Source organism: Epinephelus moara, chromosome 8 (genome assembly GCF_006386435.1).
Source record: "Epinephelus moara isolate mb chromosome 8, YSFRI_EMoa_1.0, whole genome shotgun sequence".
NCBI lineage: Eukaryota > Metazoa > Chordata > Actinopteri > Perciformes > Serranidae > Epinephelus > Epinephelus moara.
Genome location: NC_065513.1, coordinates 14,681,144 through 14,704,966, shown reverse-complemented (window position 1 = coordinate 14,704,966; position 23,823 = coordinate 14,681,144). Strand labels below are relative to the sequence as shown.

The 23,823-nt window shown below is 40.5% G+C and overlaps 5 protein-coding genes across 5 annotated transcripts; all 5 read right to left on the bottom strand.

The window, feature by feature from the left end:
- Positions 1–244: 244 nt before the first annotated feature.
- Positions 245–1,832, bottom strand: wu:fa19b12 (uncharacterized protein LOC560551 homolog). The gene is made up of 2 exons (XM_050050008.1): positions 1,315–1,832; positions 245–1,024 (listed from the first exon to the last, which is right to left on the bottom strand). The coding sequence occupies exons 1-2, from the start codon at positions 1,696–1,698 to the stop codon at positions 851–853; spliced, it is 558 nt and encodes a 185-aa protein (XP_049905965.1). The 5' UTR covers positions 1,699–1,832; the 3' UTR covers positions 245–850.
- Positions 1,833–5,541: 3,709 nt separating this feature from the next.
- carnmt1 (carnosine N-methyltransferase 1) lies at positions 5,542–10,284 on the bottom strand. Its single transcript, XM_050050174.1, has 8 exons — positions 9,800–10,284; positions 9,069–9,264; positions 8,752–8,918; positions 8,403–8,543; positions 7,957–8,135; positions 7,286–7,399; positions 6,533–6,636; positions 5,542–6,443 (listed from the first exon to the last, which is right to left on the bottom strand). Exons 1-8 carry the CDS (start codon positions 9,934–9,936, stop codon positions 6,231–6,233), a joined length of 1,251 nt encoding a protein of 416 aa, XP_049906131.1. The 5' UTR covers positions 9,937–10,284; the 3' UTR covers positions 5,542–6,230.
- Positions 10,285–11,469: 1,185 nt separating this feature from the next.
- LOC126393811 (serpin A3-2-like) lies at positions 11,470–14,099 on the bottom strand. Its single transcript, XM_050050173.1, has 6 exons — positions 13,948–14,099; positions 12,606–13,245; positions 12,422–12,492; positions 12,122–12,315; positions 11,828–11,975; positions 11,470–11,732 (listed from the first exon to the last, which is right to left on the bottom strand). Exons 1-6 carry the CDS (start codon positions 13,999–14,001, stop codon positions 11,538–11,540), a joined length of 1,302 nt encoding a protein of 433 aa, XP_049906130.1. The 5' UTR covers positions 14,002–14,099; the 3' UTR covers positions 11,470–11,537.
- Positions 14,100–14,847: 748 nt separating this feature from the next.
- LOC126393815 (dual specificity protein phosphatase 26-like) lies at positions 14,848–17,175 on the bottom strand. Its single transcript, XM_050050176.1, has 3 exons — positions 16,507–17,175; positions 15,251–15,462; positions 14,848–15,162 (listed from the first exon to the last, which is right to left on the bottom strand). Exons 1-3 carry the CDS (start codon positions 16,683–16,685, stop codon positions 14,969–14,971), a joined length of 585 nt encoding a protein of 194 aa, XP_049906133.1. The 5' UTR covers positions 16,686–17,175; the 3' UTR covers positions 14,848–14,968.
- A 317-nt stretch (positions 17,176–17,492) lies between these two features.
- Positions 17,493–23,517, bottom strand: bag4 (BCL2 associated athanogene 4). Its single transcript, XM_050050175.1, has 5 exons — positions 23,137–23,517; positions 21,455–21,574; positions 20,994–21,236; positions 20,497–20,766; positions 17,493–19,345 (listed from the first exon to the last, which is right to left on the bottom strand). The coding sequence occupies exons 1-5, from the start codon at positions 23,227–23,229 to the stop codon at positions 18,869–18,871; spliced, it is 1,203 nt and encodes a 400-aa protein (XP_049906132.1). The 5' UTR covers positions 23,230–23,517; the 3' UTR covers positions 17,493–18,868.
- Between the last annotated feature and the right edge of the window lie 306 nt (positions 23,518–23,823).

Here is a 23,823-nt window from a genome sequence, read left to right as displayed (position 1 = left end):
ACTGTCGTGTGCATGCCATTTGCTAACACATTTCTCTCTGTAAATTTAGATTGTGTGCCTTATTATAACAAAATGTAGTTCATTTAAGTATCATTTTCAAAATCTGACCTTCTTATTCCTTCAGGTTTTCTGTTGATCAAGTGACACTGCCCCTGACAAATAGGGCAATGAAATGTATCAGTAGCATGGAATACAAGAGAAAATACTGCACAGATGGTTTTAAAAATGTATATTTCCAACACCTACAACTCAGTCATATAATCTATAAACACTATCTTTGGAATGAGTTACACAAAAAACATGGTTGAAAAGATATTAGAGAGTGGTTAAAATATGAACTGTTAACATGCAGACCCAGCTTTTCATACCTAATTTCTTAACATTGTATATCTATATAAAATACTTGTAACAAGGTAGGGATTCTGCACAGAGCAAAAAGCAGAAATCACTATTGCTCACCAGGGTGTCTGACATACTTACAAAACAAAGCTGAGAAAACTTACATTAGAAAACTTCATACAATTTGAAGTTAAAGGTTGAAGTTTCAAATTTCACCGCAGTTTTGGTCACCTATAAAAACGAAAAGTGTTGTTGCAGTGCAGATCTCATTAATGCTTCACCTGGGTCACTGAGATCTTACACCTGCATGGAGCTCACTTAGCCTAGATCACTGACAGGGCTACTTGGGCAGTCTGCAACATTAGATTGCTGCATCTCACCTGGATGCATTTTAAGCAACCATGATGTGCTTCTGACGTGTCTATCTGCTGACAAGCATTACATTTTCATCACCGTGTGTTACTGCTGATGTGAGGACAGAGTAGAGCAGACTCGCTTGCACCTGTCATTTTCAGGTTTCCATGGCATCAGAAGAAGCGCCTTTGACTTTTGACTTGTCTTTTGTTTGGGAACAGTCATTGGCGTCTTCTAACAGTGAAAGGTTTAGCTCTGGTAAGGGGACCCTCCAGTACTGGAAGGAGTTGTAAGTGCAGTCTTCGGTTTCAGTGTGGGTGTCTTCATCAGCCTGAAAACAATGAGAACAAGTTGAGTTCAGGAGAAGTGTGCAAAGTAGGTAACAGTAGTATTTTGGACTGGCTGTCCCAGGTGAGATCAACCATATGTGGTCAAAATCAGAGCCAGATTTTACACTCATAAAGTTGTTGACAGGTAGCTTGGAAAACACAGAGCTATACAGTGGGTAAAGGGTGACACCTGGTGGACAGTTCCTGTCATAACACCTGCTCACTTTATCTGAACAGCCCCACTGCAGCACATTCACACTGTTAAACTTCTGCTATGCTGTCAAAAACTTACTTTATCATCAGTAGCTTTAGGATTAACAGTCTCTGAACCCTCGCAGTCATCTCTGGGTCGCTTCTTGGAGCTTGTGAGCGTGCTGGTGCTGCGACGGTCCTGGAAACTTCCAGAAGTCTGCACCGTCACACTAGCTGCATGTTTCCTGGTGTCGCAGATCCTGGGCTTGCGATAAAGAGCTGTTTCTTCCTGTATCTCTGGGTCTTCAAAGTAGTGCGGCCTCTTCCTGCAGCGGCTGCCCAGCAGAGCCAGCAGAGACGGCGGGCTCACACCCCCGGTCGGAGCCATGCTGTCCAGGTGCATGTCAACACCGCTCAGCAGGCGGCAACATCTTTTGGAGGGAGCGTCGTGCAGCAGCGTGTCCTCGGTGCGTCGCTTCGCCATTAATGTCGGCTCTGTCAGGGTACTAACATACAGCAGTAGAGTAAAACACGTGGGTCCGATACTGTTAGTAGCTGCTTTCAGTGCCTGAGATGATGCACATGGATGTGTTCCGCCTCGCACATTAAGCACCGGTAGTACAATCATTAAGAGGCAGCCCGGATTACCAATCAGAGGAGAGTTCCGTTGTCTGGCCCCGCCCACCGCCGCATCTCTTCCTGTGGCGGTATTTTTATTTCATCCAGACCAGAATATTATCAGGGAATTAACTAGGATTTACTAGTGAATCCCCCTTCAGAAGATGTTGACCAACAAATTAAGTATCTAAAATGTTAATGATTTGGATTTTTCACATTAACCCCAGCATAAAGGTCCAAATGTTCTATCATCACACTGCCAAAGATAAAACTCTGTTAGGGGAATGTTGAGTCCTTTATTTATTCATTTTCTTGGCTGACTCTAAAAAATTAAGGGTGTGCAATACCACAAATTTTTATTTAAACCTGATACCAAGCAATACCCCAAGAGGAATTGCTGATATCCGGTATCCGATATGATACTTTTCATCATGAATAGTGGCTTATGTAGGCCTACTTTCAGTTGGGGAAAGCAGCGTGTCATGATTTATGAGGCGAATAATCAGTCAGCTAAAGTAACAGCTAATGATGACCAGTTACAGTTTGAAAATGTAACTTTAACTAATGCTGAAGATCTGATTTGACTAAAATATTATTTTAACTTATGGATATTTCTCACCTGAGCTTCTCTGAGCGAGATCTGCAAGTGAACTCTGTCTCTGTGTCAGGGGTCTGGATGCTGAGGCATTCCCTCCTCCTCCCATCTTTTCGGTTGCAGCTCCAAGTTCTCTTTCTTGTGTTTTTTTTTTTCCACTTTCATTTAGCCATCACTCCTATTATGCATCGGAATAAACTAGTCAGGGTGCTCATCATCGCGGGGTGCTGCGCGTGTGTGATGCATATGTTGTTTGAGTGCAGACAACACAAGCTGTGGAGAAGCAAACTGTACATGCACTAGATGTGTTCACAACCACAGAATGTTGTTTGCACAGGCTGTTACTCTTGAAATACAAACAGGTACGACGTAGAAGTAATCCCCTTTTTGGTATCGATTCTATTGATGCTAGGCTGGATCTTCAAAATGAAAACGTAGAATCTATAGTATCGATATTTCAGTATTAATCCACCCACCCCTACTAAAGATACTCAAATTAGCCTACAAAATACCCACCCTACCAAGACTGCTACGACCACCATAACTTATTATGGACTTCACTTACAGACTTCCTGAAAATGTCTGCAAGGACATGACCTCAGTCTCCTTAATGGTAGCTACTGTCTTGATCGTAATGATCTACGTTCCGGCTTGCCACATGACATGCTGGCATTAAAAGTATGTTAGGTCAGTCTTTAAGGTGGTGACACTACTAACCTTTAAAGTGCTAAATTGGAGGGCCCCTTCATACATGCTACATCCCTCACAGCTGTATGTGTCATCCCTTATTCTCAAAGTCCAGGATAAGAAGAAAGAAGTCTTCCTATGTGGAATAATCTCCCAGCTGACATCAGTCTGATTCTGTCTTTTGAACCTAAATGTAAATCTCTACTTTTTACTTTGTTCGTTTCTTACGGCCATTTCACAAAAGACATTTTGACCTATCATATCAGGAAAGGACAGCTGTAAATAATGACATTAATTGTGGTTAAATTCCAATTTCGTGGCTTCTATTTCAGGGCGCTGGTATTGTGTACACTGCCACACTGTCATGACTTACTTGGACATTTAAATAGAACAAGCCACCATTGATTATATTAGTAACACTTGTGACTTTCCTGCTATAATAAGTCAAAATGTCTGCTGTGAATTCAGACCTGTTATATATAACTGGTGGCCCCCTGGAAGAAAAGCACAGGTGTAACCAGTAACATTAACGACTGTATTTAGTTGTGTGAGTCTTCAATAAAACCGCTACATCATTAAATGTTATTGGTTACACCTGTGCTGTTCCTGCTGGTCAACATGCCTGCAGTGAAATACATCTGTTGTGGCTTAATATAAACTAAGGCACATGTATTCTCTTTATCGCGACTGGAAACTACCTCTTAACTGATAAGCAAGCCTGATGTAGCGCGCACAATCACATTTACTTTTTCAGCACCTGAACAAATGATGAAATAAATGAAAACACCTAAAGGAGCAGTGTGTAGAATTTAGTGGCATCTAGCGGTGAGGACAAACCTTTTTCACAGCAGACATTTTACACTGTAGGAAAAGCACAGGTCAAAGTGATAACATTAAAAATGGCTCAGTTCCATTAAGTGTCATAGTAAGCTATTCCAGTGAGCCAGCATGCACAATGTCAGGGCCTCCCCTAGGTGGAATGTTGGCACCATTAATGTTATTTAATACAGCCGTGATTTTCCTACTATGACATGTCAGAATGTGTGCTGTGAAAAAGGTCTCTCGTAGGTGGCAACCAGCTGAAACGGCTCCTTTGTGCCAAGCATGAACTTCCTGTTAAGATTCCTCAAGTGTTTATTGTTTTAGGTTTTCACCTGGAGCTGAATTATTTGCGGAAGTCTCTTCCTCTCTAACACAAACAGACCAGGGGCCGTATTCACAAAGCTTCCTCACACAAAGAGTTGCTCCTTGTGACGAAAATCTAAAAAAAATTCTTAGTGTTGTGATGTTTTCTTAGAATTTCCCCTTAAAGTTAAGACTAGGTCCTTGTAAAGATAAAAGTTATTCACAGAGCATCTTAGACCTTAAAAGAGCTCCTGATGTGAAAAAGTGTTAGGAGTGGGGAGAGGACTTTTAAGAGGCTTAAGAGTTCCTTAAGCAGAGGAGGAAACGTTGGAAAGACAAAGAGGTCGGAGAAATATTCTCCAACACCTGATGACCGTGAGTAAATGAAATGCTACAGATTAGATCATGCAGGGATAATAATGTGTGGTTGATGCCATTAGGGATCCCACATTTCCCACCTAACACTATAACACCGGAAATAAAATGATCACAATACTAAGATATTGGGAAAACTGGAAAAATGAAACAGTGCAGCATTGATGACTTGTATTGTTCTCAACCTTTCATCAGCAGTGATCACATTAACAATGACTTTCACAGTCAGCAGCTCATCTCATTTCCACTGGGTGTCCACACCTTGCAGGGTCAATAAAGGGTGTCTGTGACAACCAATCACATCTTTTAAAAGAATGCATCATACCTAGCAACAGGTCAACCACACCTCCTCAAGGTAAAAGTTTCTGTCCTTCCTTGTGCAGAGTTGCTCTGAGAACTTTCCTAAATCATTCCTAAGCTAGGACTCCTTACTAAAAAATTTTTTTGAATATTTTGAAAGTATTCTCAGAATGTTTGTGAATACAGCCCCTTGTGTTTTAAACCATTAAAAACACTGAAGAATGCAGTTTCACATTACAAATCATTGTTTTCCAATGCAGTTTGTCTCGTCACAGAGGAGCTACTTACTAAAGTGGCCAACACAAAAATGCAAATGGCCGTCCCTAGAGCCAGTGTTTTGTTTGTCCATTGTGTGCCACAATAGAAACATGGCTGAGCAGCATGGCAGACTACATGGACAAGTGCCCGCTCCCTATGTAGACATAAATGGCTCATTCTAAGGTAACATGACAATGACATATTTCTTACTTTCAGGTGGTTATAAATAAAGAATACACACTTATTATATTCCATTTCTAATATATCCCCTAAATCCTACACACTGGACTTTTAAATTTGGCTTTGAGCTGCATTTCAGTGAATTAAAATCATATCAAACTTAAAATAGCACACCTTCGGAAATTAATATATCTTTAAATGTTCTGCTTTATTCCAAAGTGTGATTAGAAACCAGAAAAGTCAATGAATGTCATCTCAAAATTTAAAACAACTCATTACTGAAAATCTGAAACATGGTTTGATTATATTTTCAGTGTTGACTGATAACAATGCAAATGAGAAGATATAGTTATTGGCACCATATTTGAAAAAATAAATAGATTTCAAAAGCTAATGTTCACATCACGCTGTCCTATCTCTCTCTCACACACACACATACACACACACACACACATACATTCTCACACACATTTACTCTCTCAGGCAGTGAAAGTCGATAAAAATGAGAATCAGTAAGACCGCAGGCAGTCAGGCAGGCAGGAGCGCAGTAAAAAGAAATAGACTCTTCGTGGCTTGTACCTGGCACACAAACCACTAAAAGAAAATAGCAATAAAGGGGAACTGACTCATCTCAAATCCAGGTATAAAGAGATGGAGAGTATTTAGATGTTATGTGATACATGTCTCAGGGCCTGCAGAGTTTAGCACATTCCTCGATGAGATACATAATTAAAAATATATATGACAAAAAAGAAAATTCATATCCACTGATTTTTTTCCTTCTGTGTCCGTTTTCTTCTTAATTTTGTCAGTGTGATCTTCGCTTAGTCAGTGGTTGCACTCGTCTGAGTTCACTGTTTTTGTCATAACATTTCCTGTCACGTCAGGCTGTCTGTACCTTCTCGCCGTGGTGACTTAGCCGCTGGTGAACTCTGTTGGTCATCTTCTTCTTCTTCTTCTTCTTCTTCTTCTTGACTGTTATAATACAGGTCTGCAGGTTTTCGTGCCACAAAGAAGACACAGTCGTAAATGTATCTCAACATAGAGCGGTCGTTCTCTGTGTAGGTGGTCTGAACTGACTCTCTCTCCACCTGCAGGAGAAACAAAATACTGTTTTACTACTGGAACAAGATTTTTGAAGACAAACATGATATTACACAATGAAAAGCCTTTGGTTTACCTCTATGTGGAAGCCGAAGTTAACGATCGCTGTCCGAATGTCTTCGTAACTAAGTTCAACAGACAGCTCGTTTGCCATATTCTCAAAGTGGTACAGCAGTGGACCTAAGGAAACATAGAATTAAAATTTTGAGATAAGTTTACAGAGACCCAAACATTTAACCTTTTTCCTTACAACTGCACTTTCTATTGAGTAAAAAAAATTCACCCCACAACACTTTGAAACAAACAGTAACATTGATGTACATCCTAGTCATGGGACGGTGAAATCTTCCTTCTATTTTTTTAATTTATTACTGGGACAGATGGCACATTTACCCTTATTTCACTAGTACAGTGATTCTCAAACTTTTTTTCAATTATGTACCCCCTTTGAAATATTTTGTTAGCCAATTACCCTTTGACCAATGCAAAACATTTCTGGTAGAAGCACAGTGAACAAATGTAAACCTGTTGTGGCAGGTGACAGTTAACAACTGCAATTAAAATAGGAATACTGAATATATATGTGGTTTATTGAACTTACATTTACATTTTTTAACTTATTATAGTTACTTATTTTAGGAATTATGCATGACTTAAATTAACATTTACAAAAAAATCTCACCTCCTGTAGTACATGTACACTCATTTGAGGAACACTGCTCTGGTACTTGCAGGTCTTTAATGGTGTATTTGTATTTTAACTGCCTTTAACCAACTCAAACAGCACTGTATTTACTTATGGAAAGCATTTTATATAAAGCTGACTCACCCAGGTTGATCCACACTCCTCCGGGCTTCAGAATTTTCCAGATAGTCTCCACATACTCAATGACATTATGAGCTGTGTCAATAAAGAAGCAGGTAGCAACACAGTCCCAGGACTCTGACCGAAACAGACAATATATTATAACATGATCACTTCAAATTAATGTTGCTAAGGTGCATAATTAACCAATTATCAATTACTCCTCATTTACAGTATCTCCTCATCAGAGTGGTCTGTCTTATTTTGGGCCATTTAAATATGATCTTATGATGTATGATAAACACTTTTTACCAACAGAGATCAGCTGTATATTATCTGTAACCCATTCTCGAGGCCTGGAGTAGACTCTTGTTTGCACTTGTATTAATAAGCTGATATTAATTTGTTATAGATAATGTAATCCATCAAACAAATTATGTAGAAGGCCAGACATAATCTCAGAGGTTTTCTGTGATTATTGAAGCCAGAAATCACTGCATCTGCTGGAGCTTTTGTAAAAGATTGCGTTACATGTTTTGCTGCTTCTTTTTATCCTTTTTTTGTTATTTTGTGATATGGCAACATTTTAAAACTGAAAAGCCACTAGACGTAGTGCGAATTATTTTGTGGAGCTTGGCCCATTTCTCTTTACAAATTAAGGAATACTAGAGACAATCCACACAGCTTCTACTGACCTGGGTCGGTGTAGACTTCCACAAAGTCCCCTGCTACCATGGAGAAGTCTGAATCTAGTGGTAAGCTCTGAGGGTTGACATCAGGGAATCTGATTGATCTTGTTTGGTCGGAGGATTTCTTGTTGTTGCTAAACTGGTGGATCCAGGGGTACAGGGTCAGAGAGTTCACCTTCTCACACCTGAATGGAGCAGTCCAATTCATGAGGACAGATGGATGGATGTGGTATTCAACAGCGTGAGGTTAGAATTATACTGCCAAACAAGTAAATATGAATTATGTGTTCTGATTTTGTTTGTGATCACTAAGACATACTTAGAATAGAATTAAGTGCAATTGATGGACACCACAAGCAAGCAGAGATATCCTGTATAAATGTATGCATGAAGGTGACAGTTGTGTAAGGCAGTTGGAGTCACAGGAGTGTTTGTGTCAGTATGTACTGTACCTATTGAGAACAAAGTTTGAAGAGAAGAGCATGAAGAAGCTCCATTCGTTGCCCTGGCAAATATAACCCAGCCGTGCTATCTCCCAGGCTAGACGGCCAAGCCCAGCACCCGGAATCAGCACGCTCACCTTAGACACATCACTGACATAATAAAATGTACAAAATGCACATATCACATGGATAACATGTAGCAAGTCACATCCTCAGAATTATTACAAAACATACTAATACCAAAGCACATGGAAAATTTGTTTGCTTGTATCATTTCGTATCCATGAATCATTCTGTCTTAGCATGCATGCAGATGTTTGTGTGGTAGTCTGATTGAGTGAGCGTGTGTGCTTCCTACTATTGGTCACTTGGGAATAGTCTTTGGATCTCTTGGATGATGGGTTTGTAGCAGGTGTCCCTCTCAGCCCGGCCCGTCTCGCTCCAGTCTCTGACAAACTGCTTTATGGTGGACTTAAGCTTGTCCATGTCAAATGTGGTGGACGGACGCACCTTTCGTGGATCCTCCTGTCAGTTGAAGAAAGACACAAAACCGCTACCTTAATTCCTTGAGTAAATAACAACAAGATACTAAAAACACTACAAACTGTATCTGTATGCAGTTTATGTGTGTGCAGTATATGTACAGTAGACCACTCAGTGTAAGCCAAGCCTTACCCTCTCGCCGTACTCAATGTTCTCAAACATGTGGAGGCTGTTGTGAATGATGGCCTGCAGAATCTCCTGGTTGTGGTCTGCACACTGGCTGATCTGGGCCAGGTTGGACAAAACATCTGGCAGCAAATCCTGGTGGTGTTGTGGGAGGCTCAGAAACTGACGCTCAGCACGCTTGACCTGCTCCTGGACATGGACCCTGACAAGAATAGAGGACACGGGTGAATATAAGGGTTCACACGCTTTCTCATGTCAGCTGTCAGGTGTCAGCTTTGAGAGAACACAAGTAATTATCTGAGGAGCAAGTAGGTGTAAGACTGTTAGTTTATGCAGAATGGGTCTAACACTCTGGTCCAAATGATTCCTATATTATTAACCCTCTTCACTGTCAATGAGTGTGAATGCTACATCACATTATACCTCTCTGAAGTTTGTTTTTACTTGTGAGCAGTGTTAGGGAGGAAAGAGTGGATCATGGAGTAGAAGTGGTGCCATGACATGAGAGGAGCTTAGGTCAGAATATTAGCAAATAACCGTAAGATAGTTAAACACACGTTAACCTAACTGTGGGAGGCACTAGCCACTTTAATAAACACGAACTATCCCAGCTGTCAGTTTTCCCTCCAAACCGTTAGTTATCTGCCCTTTGCTATTGTCGTTTGCTAACGATTTCGTTTACTGACACAAACTGTGGCTACCTGGCTCGTACTTCAATTAAAACGTTGTCATTCTACCTGTAAAATCTAAACGCATCGATAATTCTCCAGAAATGTTGCCTCTCCAGCCTGGCCTCCTCCTCGGGGGTGTATTTAATTCTCTCTTTGTTAAAATATGGTCCTCCCGGGGGTCCCTCTCCGGTTGTTTCGGCCATGTCTGAAACAAACTTGCAGCCGTCCAATCAAAACGCGACAAACTTCTTCTTCGTGGGATTCAATAATTCCAACAGAGCAAGCTTCACGAGGCGTGTTGCTGCCACCTGCAGTCAGATAATGACACTGCAGTTACTTGCTCTGAACCGGATGGAGGCAAACAATATATTGCTGCACCCCCTTCTCACAATTAATACATAATTATTCTGGTTCCGGGATGTCCATTTTGGTGCCCCCTGCCCCTTGCTTTTACTTGTTTTTAAGGCTCTTAATGGGTTGGGACCAGCTTACGTTACTAATTCTTTGTCGTTTTATAATCCTTCACGGCCTGTCAGATCCTCTGCAGCCGGCTTTTTAAATACAAACTACTCTAATAAGAAAATTGGCAGCTCAGCCTTTTTTAACTATGCACCAAAATTATGGAACTCACTACCCAAGGATATAAGAGATACAAGCTCTGTGAAAATTTTCATACAACAATTGAAAACTTATTTATTCAACATTGCTTTCAACTAACTGTCGCTATTGCCTGGTTTTTATCCCCATCCTTCACATTTTTTATCTGCTTCCATGCATTCCGCTGTTTTAATTTTATCTTTTACATATTATATTGTTCTTGGTTGCATTGTGCAGGATTTGCACTTGTCTTCTTTTTTTTTTTTTTTTTAAATTGTATTTGTCTGTTTTTATTTTGTTGTAAAGCACTTTGAGCTACATCTCCCTGTATGAAAGGTGCTATATAAATAAAGTTTATTATTATTATTATTATAATTACACACTAATGCTATTTCTTATACGCTGAAAGGTCTTCAAGAGGCTATTTGATTTAAGTAATGCATAAGCAGGTGGTAAACATTATTTAGAGTTTTATTTCGGCTGCCATGATATTCAATAAAATCACCTGGTGATGTATCGTCAATGCTTACCTGCAGGGTCCTAAGTTTCATTTCAACACTGGGGGGATGACGTGGGGGTTGGCGGTCCTCCCAAAGGACATTTTGTGTGTCAAACACTTCATTATCTTCATTGTGGTGAATTTTATGCACCAATCTGGGCCTTTTATGCATCAGTTCAAGGTGGAATTGTCTTTAATTTAGTCAAAAGTTCTCTGCAACTTTGTTTTTACTGGGGGGATGTTATGTCCCCCTGAAATCTACGTCTAAGTCTATGCTTTCCTGTTAAGTTAGAAAGCAATCTAAGCACCACAGCACAAGCCTCATATATATTACAAAACATCTCAGAAAAAAAGGATTTGGAAATAAATTTATGTTTTTTTTGGCTGGGATTGATTTTTGAAGAAGAGGTTAAAGAAAAGGATTTAGGATAAATTGATAACTGCTTCACATAGTCCCTGAATAGTTTGTGTTGTGTGTTATAAAAGCTTATCTCTGTTTTAAGAAATGCCAAATGCTAATGGCTGTTGATAAAACTTTATCCCTGTATTATTTTACCATCAAAAGCCAATGTAAAATCAAACACTAATGAACTTCAAAGCTGTTAAACACTCAATCATAAAGGAGACACAAAAACAAAGATTTTTCTGAGTATTTTATGTATGTGATGCAACAGCTGTGTCTTCAGGAAACACAAAGTTCTTTTTCCATCAGATAGTTGGGTTGATAATCTTGCCCAGGAACAGTATGTTCTCTGTGTCGCGTTCAGTGATGGCGACCATAAATGGACGATTGAACTTCAAGACAGGGACGTGGCGGAAGGACAGAAGTGTGATGCCAATGCCTGTGGCGGCTGCGGCGGTGGCTCCAGCCTCGTCGACATCCAGCGTAGCTTGGTGCACAACCTACGGTGAAATGGAGGCAGGAGTGGGATGAAAGATGGATGGAATAGAGTGTAGGTAATATTTGTGAAATAACACATTATGCTTTCTGTCCTTACCTCTGAGACAGCCAGTTTTTGTCCCTCTGAAATGCCACTCAAATCTGCACGATCGCCAAACATGTCTGTCATTCCCATTTCTTGCAGCACATCATTCAGGTTGTAGGAAGACTTGATGGAGAACTTTGGAATATATATATTATATGTCCTTTAAAAAAAGAGGAAATAGACAAAGTGATTTATCTGACAAAAATAACTGATCTGACAGGAAAAGCTTTCTTAATACAGTCATTAATACAGTGTCAAACCTTCCATAATAGAAACAAAGAAAGGATGATTTTAGATTCTCCATACCTGGACTTCATCCATTTCAACCATTTGGTGACATGGCCTGGGCAAATGGCGTTCTCCAGTGTTGCCATGTCATCAGGCAACAGCAGCAGCATGGAGTAGGAGTTGTTGAAGGGGAGGTGGAGGACTGATGTGTTAATCGCCTGGTCGTAATAGGTATCAAGCCTCTCCTCCATATTCATCATCTGGACTGGAACCTGGAAAATGACAGTTTAAACATGAGGTGGAAAAGACACGCGGTGTGAGGGATGCATGATATGCTGAATTATTAATCCATTCTGAATAAAAGGTGCAACTTTGAACCTTAGTGTTCTCATCCACCATGAAGACGTCCTCCTTGGTGAGATCAGTATCAAATGGAGTCGCCCACTTTCCTGTTTGACAGTGATCAGAAGTAAAACACAACTTTTGGTGGGTACACAAAACTTAACCGTGTGACCTCAAGGGTCAGCAAACAAACCAGATCTAATCTCACATAACCTTTTACCTTTGTAGTAGATGTAGCTGAGGAGATACATGACTGTGTTTGGATCCATGCTTTCGACCAGCTTGTCTATCTTCCCGTTGGTCTTCTCCCCCACATACTTATTGATGGTATCTGCGCTTTCTTTGGTTTGGGCGAAGTCAACATTGAACCCATCTGCAGAGTAGGACTGCCTCAAGGTCTCCAGGAATGCAGGCTGCGGCTTGAAGCGGTTGTCCACGAATACAGCGGTGCCTTCACTGACGTCTTCATGAGACGTGTTGTGTGCCCTTTCCATGAGCATGTGGAAGGCATGATCCACAACTGACTGCGTCAGGAGGGTATTGTTGAATCCCAGACCACTGAAAAGCTGGTGGTGGGTCTCCCCTCGTGCTCCTACGGCCAAGGCAGCCAAGGCCACAGACACACTAACTGGGGAGAAGAAGATGTTCTTACCTTCGGAGTCAGCATGAGCTGCTAACTTCCTGTACAGGCGGAAGGCAAACTCTTTGTTGGCAGCAGTCACCCATGAGACGCTGTTGGTGTGGGTGTCGAGTTCAGTGTGTTGGTCATGGTGATTTAAGCCATAATGGTGATCGCCTCTCCCCACGCAGATCAGTGCTGATAAGATCCAGAACCCAACGGCTGCATGCATCATTGTGAACTGAGACAAAAGTTCAGAAGTGCAGCATTGTTGAGTTACACAGTGTTTGCTATTGGTAATTTTCCTTTAAGCTAAAATAAATATGTAGTTTCAAAGGCCATGAAAACCCGTTCAATATTTTTTTTCAATCAGCTTCTTACTATGAGTGATGTTTTAGTTATTTTATACAAACATTTATTCTTTTTTCTTTTTCTTGTGTACTTTTTTCAGTGTCATGTCTGTCCATCCACCAATAAGGACTTTGCAACATCCGATCAGAATCTGCTGAGTAGGTGGGCTGTTTGGTTACTTTTAATAAAATCTGATCAAACCACCCACACAGTCCTCATGAGTGTCCCATTTTGAGGTTGAATTCCAAATAAAAAAATATTAAAAGATGTTTTTTTTTTTTTTTTTGATTGACTAAAAGTCATGACTATTTAATGTTATTGAAAAGTATGTTACATTTACAGTGGCTATCATTAACAGAATCGCCTAAAGGAGGATAAGAAGAGTAAATGAAGTCATTTCTAAAGAATTTACATTTACAGTTGTAACTCACTACAGTTGTTAGATATTTTCCAATCCCAGTGTGCACAGTTAGCCTACATCTCAAAGTCAAGATGTCAAACATTGTTTTTAACAGTTGGCAGAATAGTTTAACTTGTATGTTAACACAAAACCCAATTCATCTGAGCTCTCCCAATCTATTTAACCACTTACCTCCTCCTGGTTGAAACGCAGACAGTGAAGCACAGGTTGGACAGAGGGGGACATCCCTTTTTATAAGATTGATCAAGCTAACTGAACTTTGGCTTTGTTTATTCTCTATCTCGGACTCTTATTTGCTCTGCCCCTGCATTTGTTCTGTGTAATGATTACTATGATCAAACTGAGACTGCACATGAAAACTGCAAAAGCCAAGCTGCCACCGTTTGCTTCATCAGCATGTACGAAAAACATATTAGTAATGGTTACTCATCGGTCTCCAGCCCAGATTCTGTCTTATGCCACCTGTTACATTAGACACCCAATTTCTGTTTTTGTGTTTAAGTAGCACTGGTGTGTGAACTGAGTGCCAGACATTCACAAAAAGCTGAATCGGATTCAAATGTTTTTAATGTAATACTCCAATTAATTTTATCATGTACAAACTGACAGAATATGAGTATGTTTTACCTTAAAGGGACAGTTCACCCCCAAATTAAAAGTACATACTTTTCCTTCTCACCTTTAGTACTATTTGTCAATCTAGATGGTTTTGGTGTGAGTTGCACAGTGTTGGAGATATCTGCCATAGAGATGTCTGCCTTCTCTCCAATATAATGGAACTAGATGGCACTCGGCTTGTTGTGCTCAAAGAGCAAAAAATACATTTGAAAAACTCAACAGTGATGTCTCTCTCCAGAAATAATGAGCTGGTTACTCAAGATAATCCACAGACCTTGTTGTGAGCAGTTTCATGTAGGAACTATTTTCTTTCTACCCAACTACACCCGCCAACTGTATCACTGCGCAGAAGGAACTGAGTTTTTTCTTAAACACAATTAAAACATGATCCAAGAAATAATCAGATGCTGTTAAGTCCCTTTTAAAAACACAATACATGTAGTACAAAAACTACGAAATGAAATCAGTGTATTTACTCTTTTACACATTATGAAATATACTAGAACTATCTTTTCCATATTTTTTCCTAGGTCTGGACCCATGAAATCTGAACAATAATGCCACCAGGCAGCATTTAATGTATGCCAAAGAGCTGGTTGTCCAGTTTGATGAGCTGTCGGAGGAAACCTCGATTGGGGATGACACCCCGGTTCTCTTTCACAGCACAAATAGCCTCCACAAGGGTCAGATTCTGCTTCAGCATCAGGTAAGCCAGGACCAGGGTGGCAGAGCGGCTCACTCCTACATGACAGTGCACCAACACTTTGCCTAAGAATCAGAGAAACATTTCATTACATCATACATTTCTGACCAGGCAGCCTTTACAGTAAATTAATTTTCTACCTCCTCCTCTCACCTCCTCTGCTGAGAGCCCTGTGGATAAAGTCTGCTGCTGCCTGGAAGTTGACGCTCATGTCAAAGTCACAGGAATCACGAGCGTCTATGCCCATATAGGTGATCTGCATGGAGTCATAGATGTCTGGCTTCCCTCTGCGGTTACTGTGGGCTGCGTTCAGGATGTGAGTGACTCGATGCTTGAATAGATCCACTTGGTTCTCTGCGCTGTCTCTAGAAAGCACAACACTCTGTATTTACTGTCAGTGTCTTACATAATGTGGAATATACAGTTAAATATTGCAGGTGTTCTTTTGAATAACAGTTTGCATGGTAAGTAGGGGTTTCAAGGGCCAAAACAAAACATATAAATACATAAAAAAAATACACAATTATACAATAAAATACTTATTTGAGTGAGATAGAATAGAATTTAAAAAATGAATAAATAAATAATTAGTTATGGTAATAGGATGCGTAAATAAATGAATGAATAAATAGATCAATAATTATGTAATTTAATGCTTAATTGTCAAAATTAACATTTATCATTTTTTAAAAAGTATACATACATATATTACATACATATACATTCATACACAATAAATGAAATTATTAAAAGATAAATAAATGTGTGAATGAATGATTATGAAAATAAATTAGTCAATGCATGAATGAAAAAATAAATATACAAATATGCAAATATATACTAATAAATAAATAAATACAGATAATTAACATTTATATAGCCTATGTAAGGTAGCATTTAATTTTTTATATATTTATTTATAGTGACAATCAAGCCTCAAAGCATATATGATATAATACTATATATACACTAACATTAGATTATCTATCTATCTATCTATCTATCTATCTACTCATTTTATTTAAGCATCTAGTAAGACAGATGGGTCTTCACATGTGTCTGACCCAGTGTTGAAATGAAACCTAAGCCCCGGTGAGTTAAACTTATCAAGATACCTGAGACGTGCTTTCATGGCAGGGCATCAGTGGAAACTCTCACACAGCATGGCTGTAGTTTACGCATGTTCCCAAAGTGGAATGCAACTGGTGGGATCTTCAATTACTCATTCTGCATTTAAGTCTGATTATGATCAGTTCCTCTTTCACACATGGACTAACTCCAGGTCTGGACTTGGGCAATATTTGTAAAAATGTCTCAGTCCAACTCTACTAACACACACTGCAGTGAGTTACAAGGACATGCCTCAGGCTTTCAGTGGGTTCTAAAAAAGAGAAAAGTTAATTACTTACTGGTCACCGATGTAAAGCCTCGGCCAAACTTCATCTGCATGGCTGATGATGGCTTTGCCAGTAAACAGGAGTCTTTCCAATTCAAACACTGCTAAGCCAGGTGAACTCAGGTCAATTTCGACCTTCCGAGGAGGTGGTTTATCATTCCAGGACGCGGGAAGTTTGGATGTGTAGGACATTGCTTTTTCTGCAGGGTTCTCTGAGGTGACGCAGCAGTTTACCTAAGTTATGATGCAACTTCTAGTCCTCTAAAAGCAGACGGTACAAAGAGTCAAACCAAAAAAAAAAGAAGCTGCAGCTTGTAGCCACTTAGGTTTTTCAAAATAAATTTTAGTCTTCCAACAGAAAGCTCTAAAAATAATATTTCCAAAAAAGCTGTCCGGAACCACTGTGTTAACAGGGCAGAACGAATGGCACAGGTGATAGTGGTCTCAGGCTTCTTCGCCTCAGATATACCCACCGCAGGGTGTCCTAAGGTTTGTCAGGCCATTTGACCCTCGCATTAAACCCAGCCAGTGTGCCTCAAGCCCTCAGGGGCCTGTGTTATGCTTTTGCATCAAAATAGCAGTCTATTTAAAGATCCGTATGCTGCCAGGCAGATGTAGGCAGTGTGGACCCATGCAGCAGTTCCCACTAGACAAAAACATTTTCATAACAGGAGTGCCTATTTCTTATTTATCTGTAGCCACTATCCATATAGAGCTAAATAGATACATTTTCTCTGTTCACTGTATTTGTTTCTGAATACAGTATAAAACAGCGAGGGGAAAAAATAAATTTCATTTGATCACTGGTTAAAAAATATACTGACATTTAATTATTTCTCTGCTATTTTCTCACTTGTAATAACTTCAGTACTTATCAGGCAAAGATTCCCCATCTTGTGTTGGAAACATGCATTACATCTGAAACTGTACAGTTGTGCTCTATCTAAACAGAAACTTAACACCACAGGAAAATGAACACATATGACAGGTGATTTTTTTTCATGCAAAGCTTGTGATCTTGTTTTTTTATTATTCTTATTTTTTTTTTCTACTTATATAAAACCATCCTCTGAAATATGGCACTCTTTTTTTCTAAATCAACACATCAAGAATGATTGGAAAATAAAGGACTTTCTCTACACAAGGAAATGGATTATGGTGCAAATCTGGATTTGTATCACAAGGAGTGCGACAGAAAACAGAAACAAGGTCCAATTTAAACACTTGATCCAAGTGCTGGGGACCGACATCGTCTTTAAGCACACAACATTACTGAAATTGTTAACGTACATCCTTCCCTTTAACCTTTACAGCAACTGAACACTTAATTCTGACTATACAATTCACTTGCTTAGTCATATATATATTCCAAGTGTTCAAAAAGGGATAAAAGAACATATCTTAACATCTTTTCAAGTACTTCTTAAACTTCCCTATGTCCTATGTATCTGTAATAACAGCAGTTTCTAAAGTGAAATACATGGCATTCATATGTAGGTCTGATTCTAGGTCCGCACTTAGAAAGAAATTTCATCCAAAAGATGGAATAAATGGGGACAGCAGTCTTTAGGGGGTTTCACTAATCCGCTACGCTCTAGGCCCAATTATGAGCTTGGAAATGTCATGACTGTGTTTAGTGCTTGTCTGACATTACAGTGCATGCAGGGCTGGGAGCACAACTGAAAAAGGAAAGCATTGCACCTATTTTCCTGCAGAGACATGGAGAAGTAAGTGACTATGGGCAACTAAGTGTATGGCCTCTATCGGGGTGGGGGTGGGGGGGTCAGGACAATATCATGCAAACGGACTGTGAAATGTAATAACAGACGGCTAACGAAGTGCATGTGTTGTTAGATGTAGGGTCGGACTAAAACCGACCCATGATCCTGAGGGACAGCATGACAATAATCTGAATCTCTATCACAGGTTTGAGACCACCAGCAGTTGCAACGTGGCACTAAATTAACTCATCGTCCTGTGACGCTGCCTCGCATTATGCTGGCAAAGGCATGACGTTAGACAAACTGAGCGAGAGTGTCAGGTTGTGTAGCCAGCACAGTCACTCACTGAGGCTGACAGTCAGTTATGATATGTACAACCATCACTCTACACTTCTAACACCATCATATCACTTGTACCAGCATAATTAGGTCTTTAAAGGTTGATTCCATGTACCAGCAATTGCTCAGCCTTGGTCTTGGGTCTATGCCACTTATTTCAGGCATGTTATATCACGGTGGTGGAAAAAACCCTTAAGATAACACAGCTCAGAGAGAGAGAGAGAGAGAAGACTAGACCCTCATTGTGTCCATGGAAGATCTGGAAGAAGAAAACAGCAAGACTTAGCGACCCACAAACCAGTAAATGAGTCCAGCTCAGAAGGCTTTCTTCTCCAGCCGGTCCAGGATGGCCTGGATCCTCTGTACGGCCTCCTTTCGGGCTTGCCGGACGTTGTCCTGTCCCTGAGTCTCCACAGAGTCCAGCTCCAGCAGCTCTTTGGTCAGCAGTTCCTCCAGACACCGATAACTCTTGTCTGTCTTTTTGCCAACAAACTCGTCGACATCTTCCTGAAGCAGCAGCACTCTGGCCATGACCTGTTGGACCTTAGCTAGGCCGGGGTTATCGCTCAGGGGGTGAGGTCCAGCTGGGCCTGGAGCTGGAGCCGGTGCTGGAGCTTGGGCCGTGGCCGAGGGTGGGGGCTCACATTGAGAAGGATTGGGCTCTCCTCTACCGGTTTTGATGTACATCTGAGGAGGTGAACTTATTTCAGCAGGCTTTCCATTGGGGTGATTCAGGGATTGGGCTGGCCTGGGTTTAGGTCCCACGTGTGGGGCACGTTGGTGCTGTTGGTCCTACAATAACATCAGACATAAGATTGTAAAGATATTTGATAATTGCCAATCTCGACTCCAGATGTGGGGCTGGGCGATATATTTACTGGGGAAGTCTAGGTCAAATCTCAAAGATTGCAACAGGGCCGATCAAGGCATTTTTTAACTGATCAGGATCAGCTTTACTGAGCTGCATACAGCCCAATCCGATCCTTTGCTTTACGTCAGCTGTTACACAAGTGTAATTCCTTGCAAAGCTTTACATTGCAGGGCTATTCAACTGTCAAGCATATACATTAGATTGATTTTAATCATTTCAATGTACTTCAAGAGTGCACTGTGCAGCTGTATTATCTAGGAAAATAGAATTATTGGGTCGGGACTCTGTATCGGCAGATGTTCATCATGAAATGACCTAGATCTGGTTCTGGCGTATAAAACTGGATCCAGATATCCCTAGTATTTACACAATGAGATTTTTGATCAGTAATCATCAGTACTGTGGATATAATGACTATGTGGGTTAAGGGAAAGTAATCAGGCGGTTACAGCAGTTTGGTAAGGTAAGAAAATGACATCACTTAACTGTAACGCAGCCTTTAAAACCAGAAAAAGACAACATTTATGATATTACGATAACCAAATTCTAACAAGATATCTAGTCTCATATCATGACAGCGATACAATACAAGAACACCATTTGTAAATTGTATTCACTCACTCAAATGATCTATGCTTATACTGTGGTGAGACTTGACATTTTGGTTTTTGATATCTAGTTCTCCAAATCTGGTTTCATTAAGCCACATCTCTTGCGGGTTTCATGTCGTCTTATGATTACAATCATTACGTCTTTTATACAAAATGTATGAGCATCAAAGTCCTGAAAATAATGTCAATGTTATTTTTTATTTTAAATATCATCACAAACAGACATGTTTTCTAAATATCTAAATGATAAAAGTCAGACCAAGACAAATGTGATTGTACCTTACCTAAACCTATCAGTGCAGTTTTCTTTGTTTTAAAGTGCATCACCTCCTGACGTTGTAACACTTAGTGTGTTTATTTTCAGTCTCATATCAGAGTATATTTTTACTTACCTAACTTTATTAGTAATACTAAAGGGGTCATGAAGGCTACATTTAAGTACAGCATCTGTGGATTCATACCTTGGGTTGGTATGGTGGTGGTGCGCCAGTTCCAGTCCCTGGCCATGCTGGAGGATGCGGTGGACGGACATGATTTCCGTAGTGGTTTTGCGCAGGCTGCTGGCCTGGCTGCCATTGCTGCTGTGGGGGAGCATATGCACCAGAGTGCGCCCACGCATCGGCCTGGGGGTTTGGGTGGAGTTGCTGGCCCGTGGGGTATGGGGGGGTTGAAGGCATCGCATGACCACCTTCACTGTAGTGAGGGTACGCCCCAGGAGGATATCCAGGACCCTGGGAGCAGAGGTAAGATAGATACATGTAGTATTTCCTAAAATACTTTGTTTCTTTAGGGTGTGAGGGTAATTTTAGTTAAAAGAAAAATAAAAACAAGCTAATTATTTTTATCACTTATAACACTCTGTATAGATTGTCACAGTCAGAGATGACTATTGGTAATGTCACATTTGGCAAATACGATTTCAAACATTTGACTATGGTGTATGTTTAAATGAACTCACTCCTTGACAGTGTGGACCAGGATAATGATGATGTTGATGCTGATGTTGATGTTGAGAGTGTGGCTGCCCAGAGGGCCCACTGCTCTGCTCTGCTGGACAGCCCTGGTTAGGGTAAGGACCTGGAGCCGGTCTCTGAGTGTCAGCACAGTAGAAAGGATTGGATGGGTGGAAACCACTTGTTGAATACTGATTCTGTGCCGGGCTGTAGACACCATGGCCATTTGGATAACCTCCAGGCATTACCTACATGGAAAGCACAAGACGAGGGATTAACTATAAGACAGTCCATTGTCTGTGTGTGAATGTATGGTGATGTAACTGTTCTGACACTGTAGCTGACTGTTAGAAAATGTGAGTGAAAGGTGAAAGCACTTAAGAGACTTAAGCATGATGAGTAGATTTACTGCTAGGGTACACCTTCGGATTTAGAGGGCTAGGTTGTGTTGCATCATGAGCTGTACCTGTGGATTGTACTGTGGCTGAACGTCTGATCCCGAGGGATAGGTGTTTGCATAGTGTCCTGTGGAATGAGACTGGGGATACCAGTAGTGTGAAGGGTAGCCGGGATACTGAGGAGCGTCCTGTGAACACAGAATATCACATAGAAGAGTGCTATTTTAAGAGAAGATCTCTGTCCTTCAGGGACTGTTTGCAATTTATAAGGTGGGAGGGGGTGGTGCAAAAAAGGGGGAAGAATGTCAACTATTTTTTTAAGCACTGGAGAGGGACTTTTCTTTTTTATTTTGGCTTAGGGAGGGGTATACAAATTTAAATGCTAGTATTTTGTATTTTTTTTACTGCACAGTTTTTCCGAAAACATGCCTTCCAAACCGGCCAGCGGGTTTGGAAGGCATGTTTTCTTTTTAAAAAAAAAATATCAGCAAAATTACCCTATTTATCATAGCCAAAAACTGTAGCAAAACTTAATGTTGGATTTTCACATTTCCGACAGTCCTTGGACATATCATTAGCAACTCACACTGGGTGCGAACAACACAATTTGCAAACGTGAATTAGATGTAAAGTCAATGTAAAGACATCATTAGACTAAAATTCCCACTGTGCAGCAAGATGGATGCAGTGCAATTGACGTGAAATACACTAATTAAGTGGCGAAAATTAAGCAAGTTGCACAATTTCATGTCATAGTATGAAAAATCTGAATTTCAGCAAGCAATTCGTGCCACACTAGCCAATCAGCACTGAGATCCTCCAGGGCATATGACGCAGAGGATGTACCGTGAAAGTTAATTCATTGATTCAGCTATTTTACATGCGTTGGCATGTATGAATTGAGTCAACACAAAATATTATGACATTCAAACTCACGCAAGTGAGTTGCTTTGAGTTTGACGTGTACAAAACGCTTCTGTCAAGAAAAACAAATAATTTACTAACCAGCACAAGAGTGAGGCTTTGATGTCAACTTTTAAATTTCAGACATTACAGGGTAAGTTTTAAAAATCTAATTATTAATTTATGGTGGAGACAGGGTCATGCATTTTCCACCAGTCAATCAGGAAGGCTCAAGATAAAATATTTCTGGCTTTGGAGAGGGTCATAAAAAGTCACACCCCAGCTACCACCTTCCTCTCCTTTGATAAGTAAAGAACAGTCCCTAAGTACCAGCAGCACTATTTATATTCTGAGCTGTCCTGGATACAAGCTAACAGGAAACTGTCAACCAACCACATGCTGTCAACATCACCGCCTCTCCCAGACACAAACAATAACTGAGTAAACAGTGGCACTGACTCAGTTATTGCTCACTGGACCAGTTGTGAACAGAGCAGATAAATTCTGCACTGCTAACCAAAAACAGGCCACGCTGCAATTTAAAGGGAATATATCTCAAACATATACGTTTTGACACAAGTGTAGTGTTATTAGTATTTTCGTCACGTCAAGATAAACGTGACAAAGTCGGGCGACAGCTGAACAAGCAGTGTAGCTGTAACTATTACATAATGCCAGCTAGCTCCGTTAGCCGTCCAGCTAGCATGGACCCTGCTCTACCGTTACGCAAGCTAGCTGGGTAAAAATGTTTTTCTGTAAAAACTCAGGTTGTTTGTTGAAAATTTAACACACTCAAAGACAACAGACAACCCGTGGGGACTTGTCCACGCTGTGTCCACTCACTTACCATTGTGTTATTCCAGTTGCCGTGAGTATTTTCCGAGTTGCAAGCCGAGGGCCAGTCGGATTTCAGATTTGACTGCATTTGATGATGGTGCATCGGCTAAGCGCGCTCCCCGGCATCCGTCCTGTTACCTGCCATTGTAGAAGACAAATGTTTAAGAAGCCTAACGCTACTTATCTGAGCCGTCAATTGGTCCAAACTGTTAGCAACAATGTTGCCGTTTTTTCTACAGAGGTAGAGATCGCCTGATTGGAATCAGGAAATGATTGAATGACACTGATGCTTCGGCAATCCAGTACTGTCTCTTTAAGGAAGGGCGCGAGTAAACGTAAAGAGGTCTCACTCTGCCACTTTTTTTTTCTGCCACCGCGACGCGACCTCAGTGTAGTCTGGGGCCGTTAGTGGCCGTTTTGGTAAGGAAACGGAACCAGGGCGAGTGAGACAGGAGTTTTGGTAAGGAAACGGAACCAGGGCGAGTGAGACAGGATCCGGAATTTGATGGATGTGCCTTTCCGTAAAAATAAAAGCACCAAGCTAATAAAAATGTGGTGAAACTTTTAATTTAAAGAATATAATTTACAAGAAAAGCCCCAAGCCATTAAGTTAATCGATTTTCTTACACCCCTCATCACCCCAAATCGATGGTGCGCCAGAATTTAAAGTTTTACTATGGTGAACACTTTTAGTTTG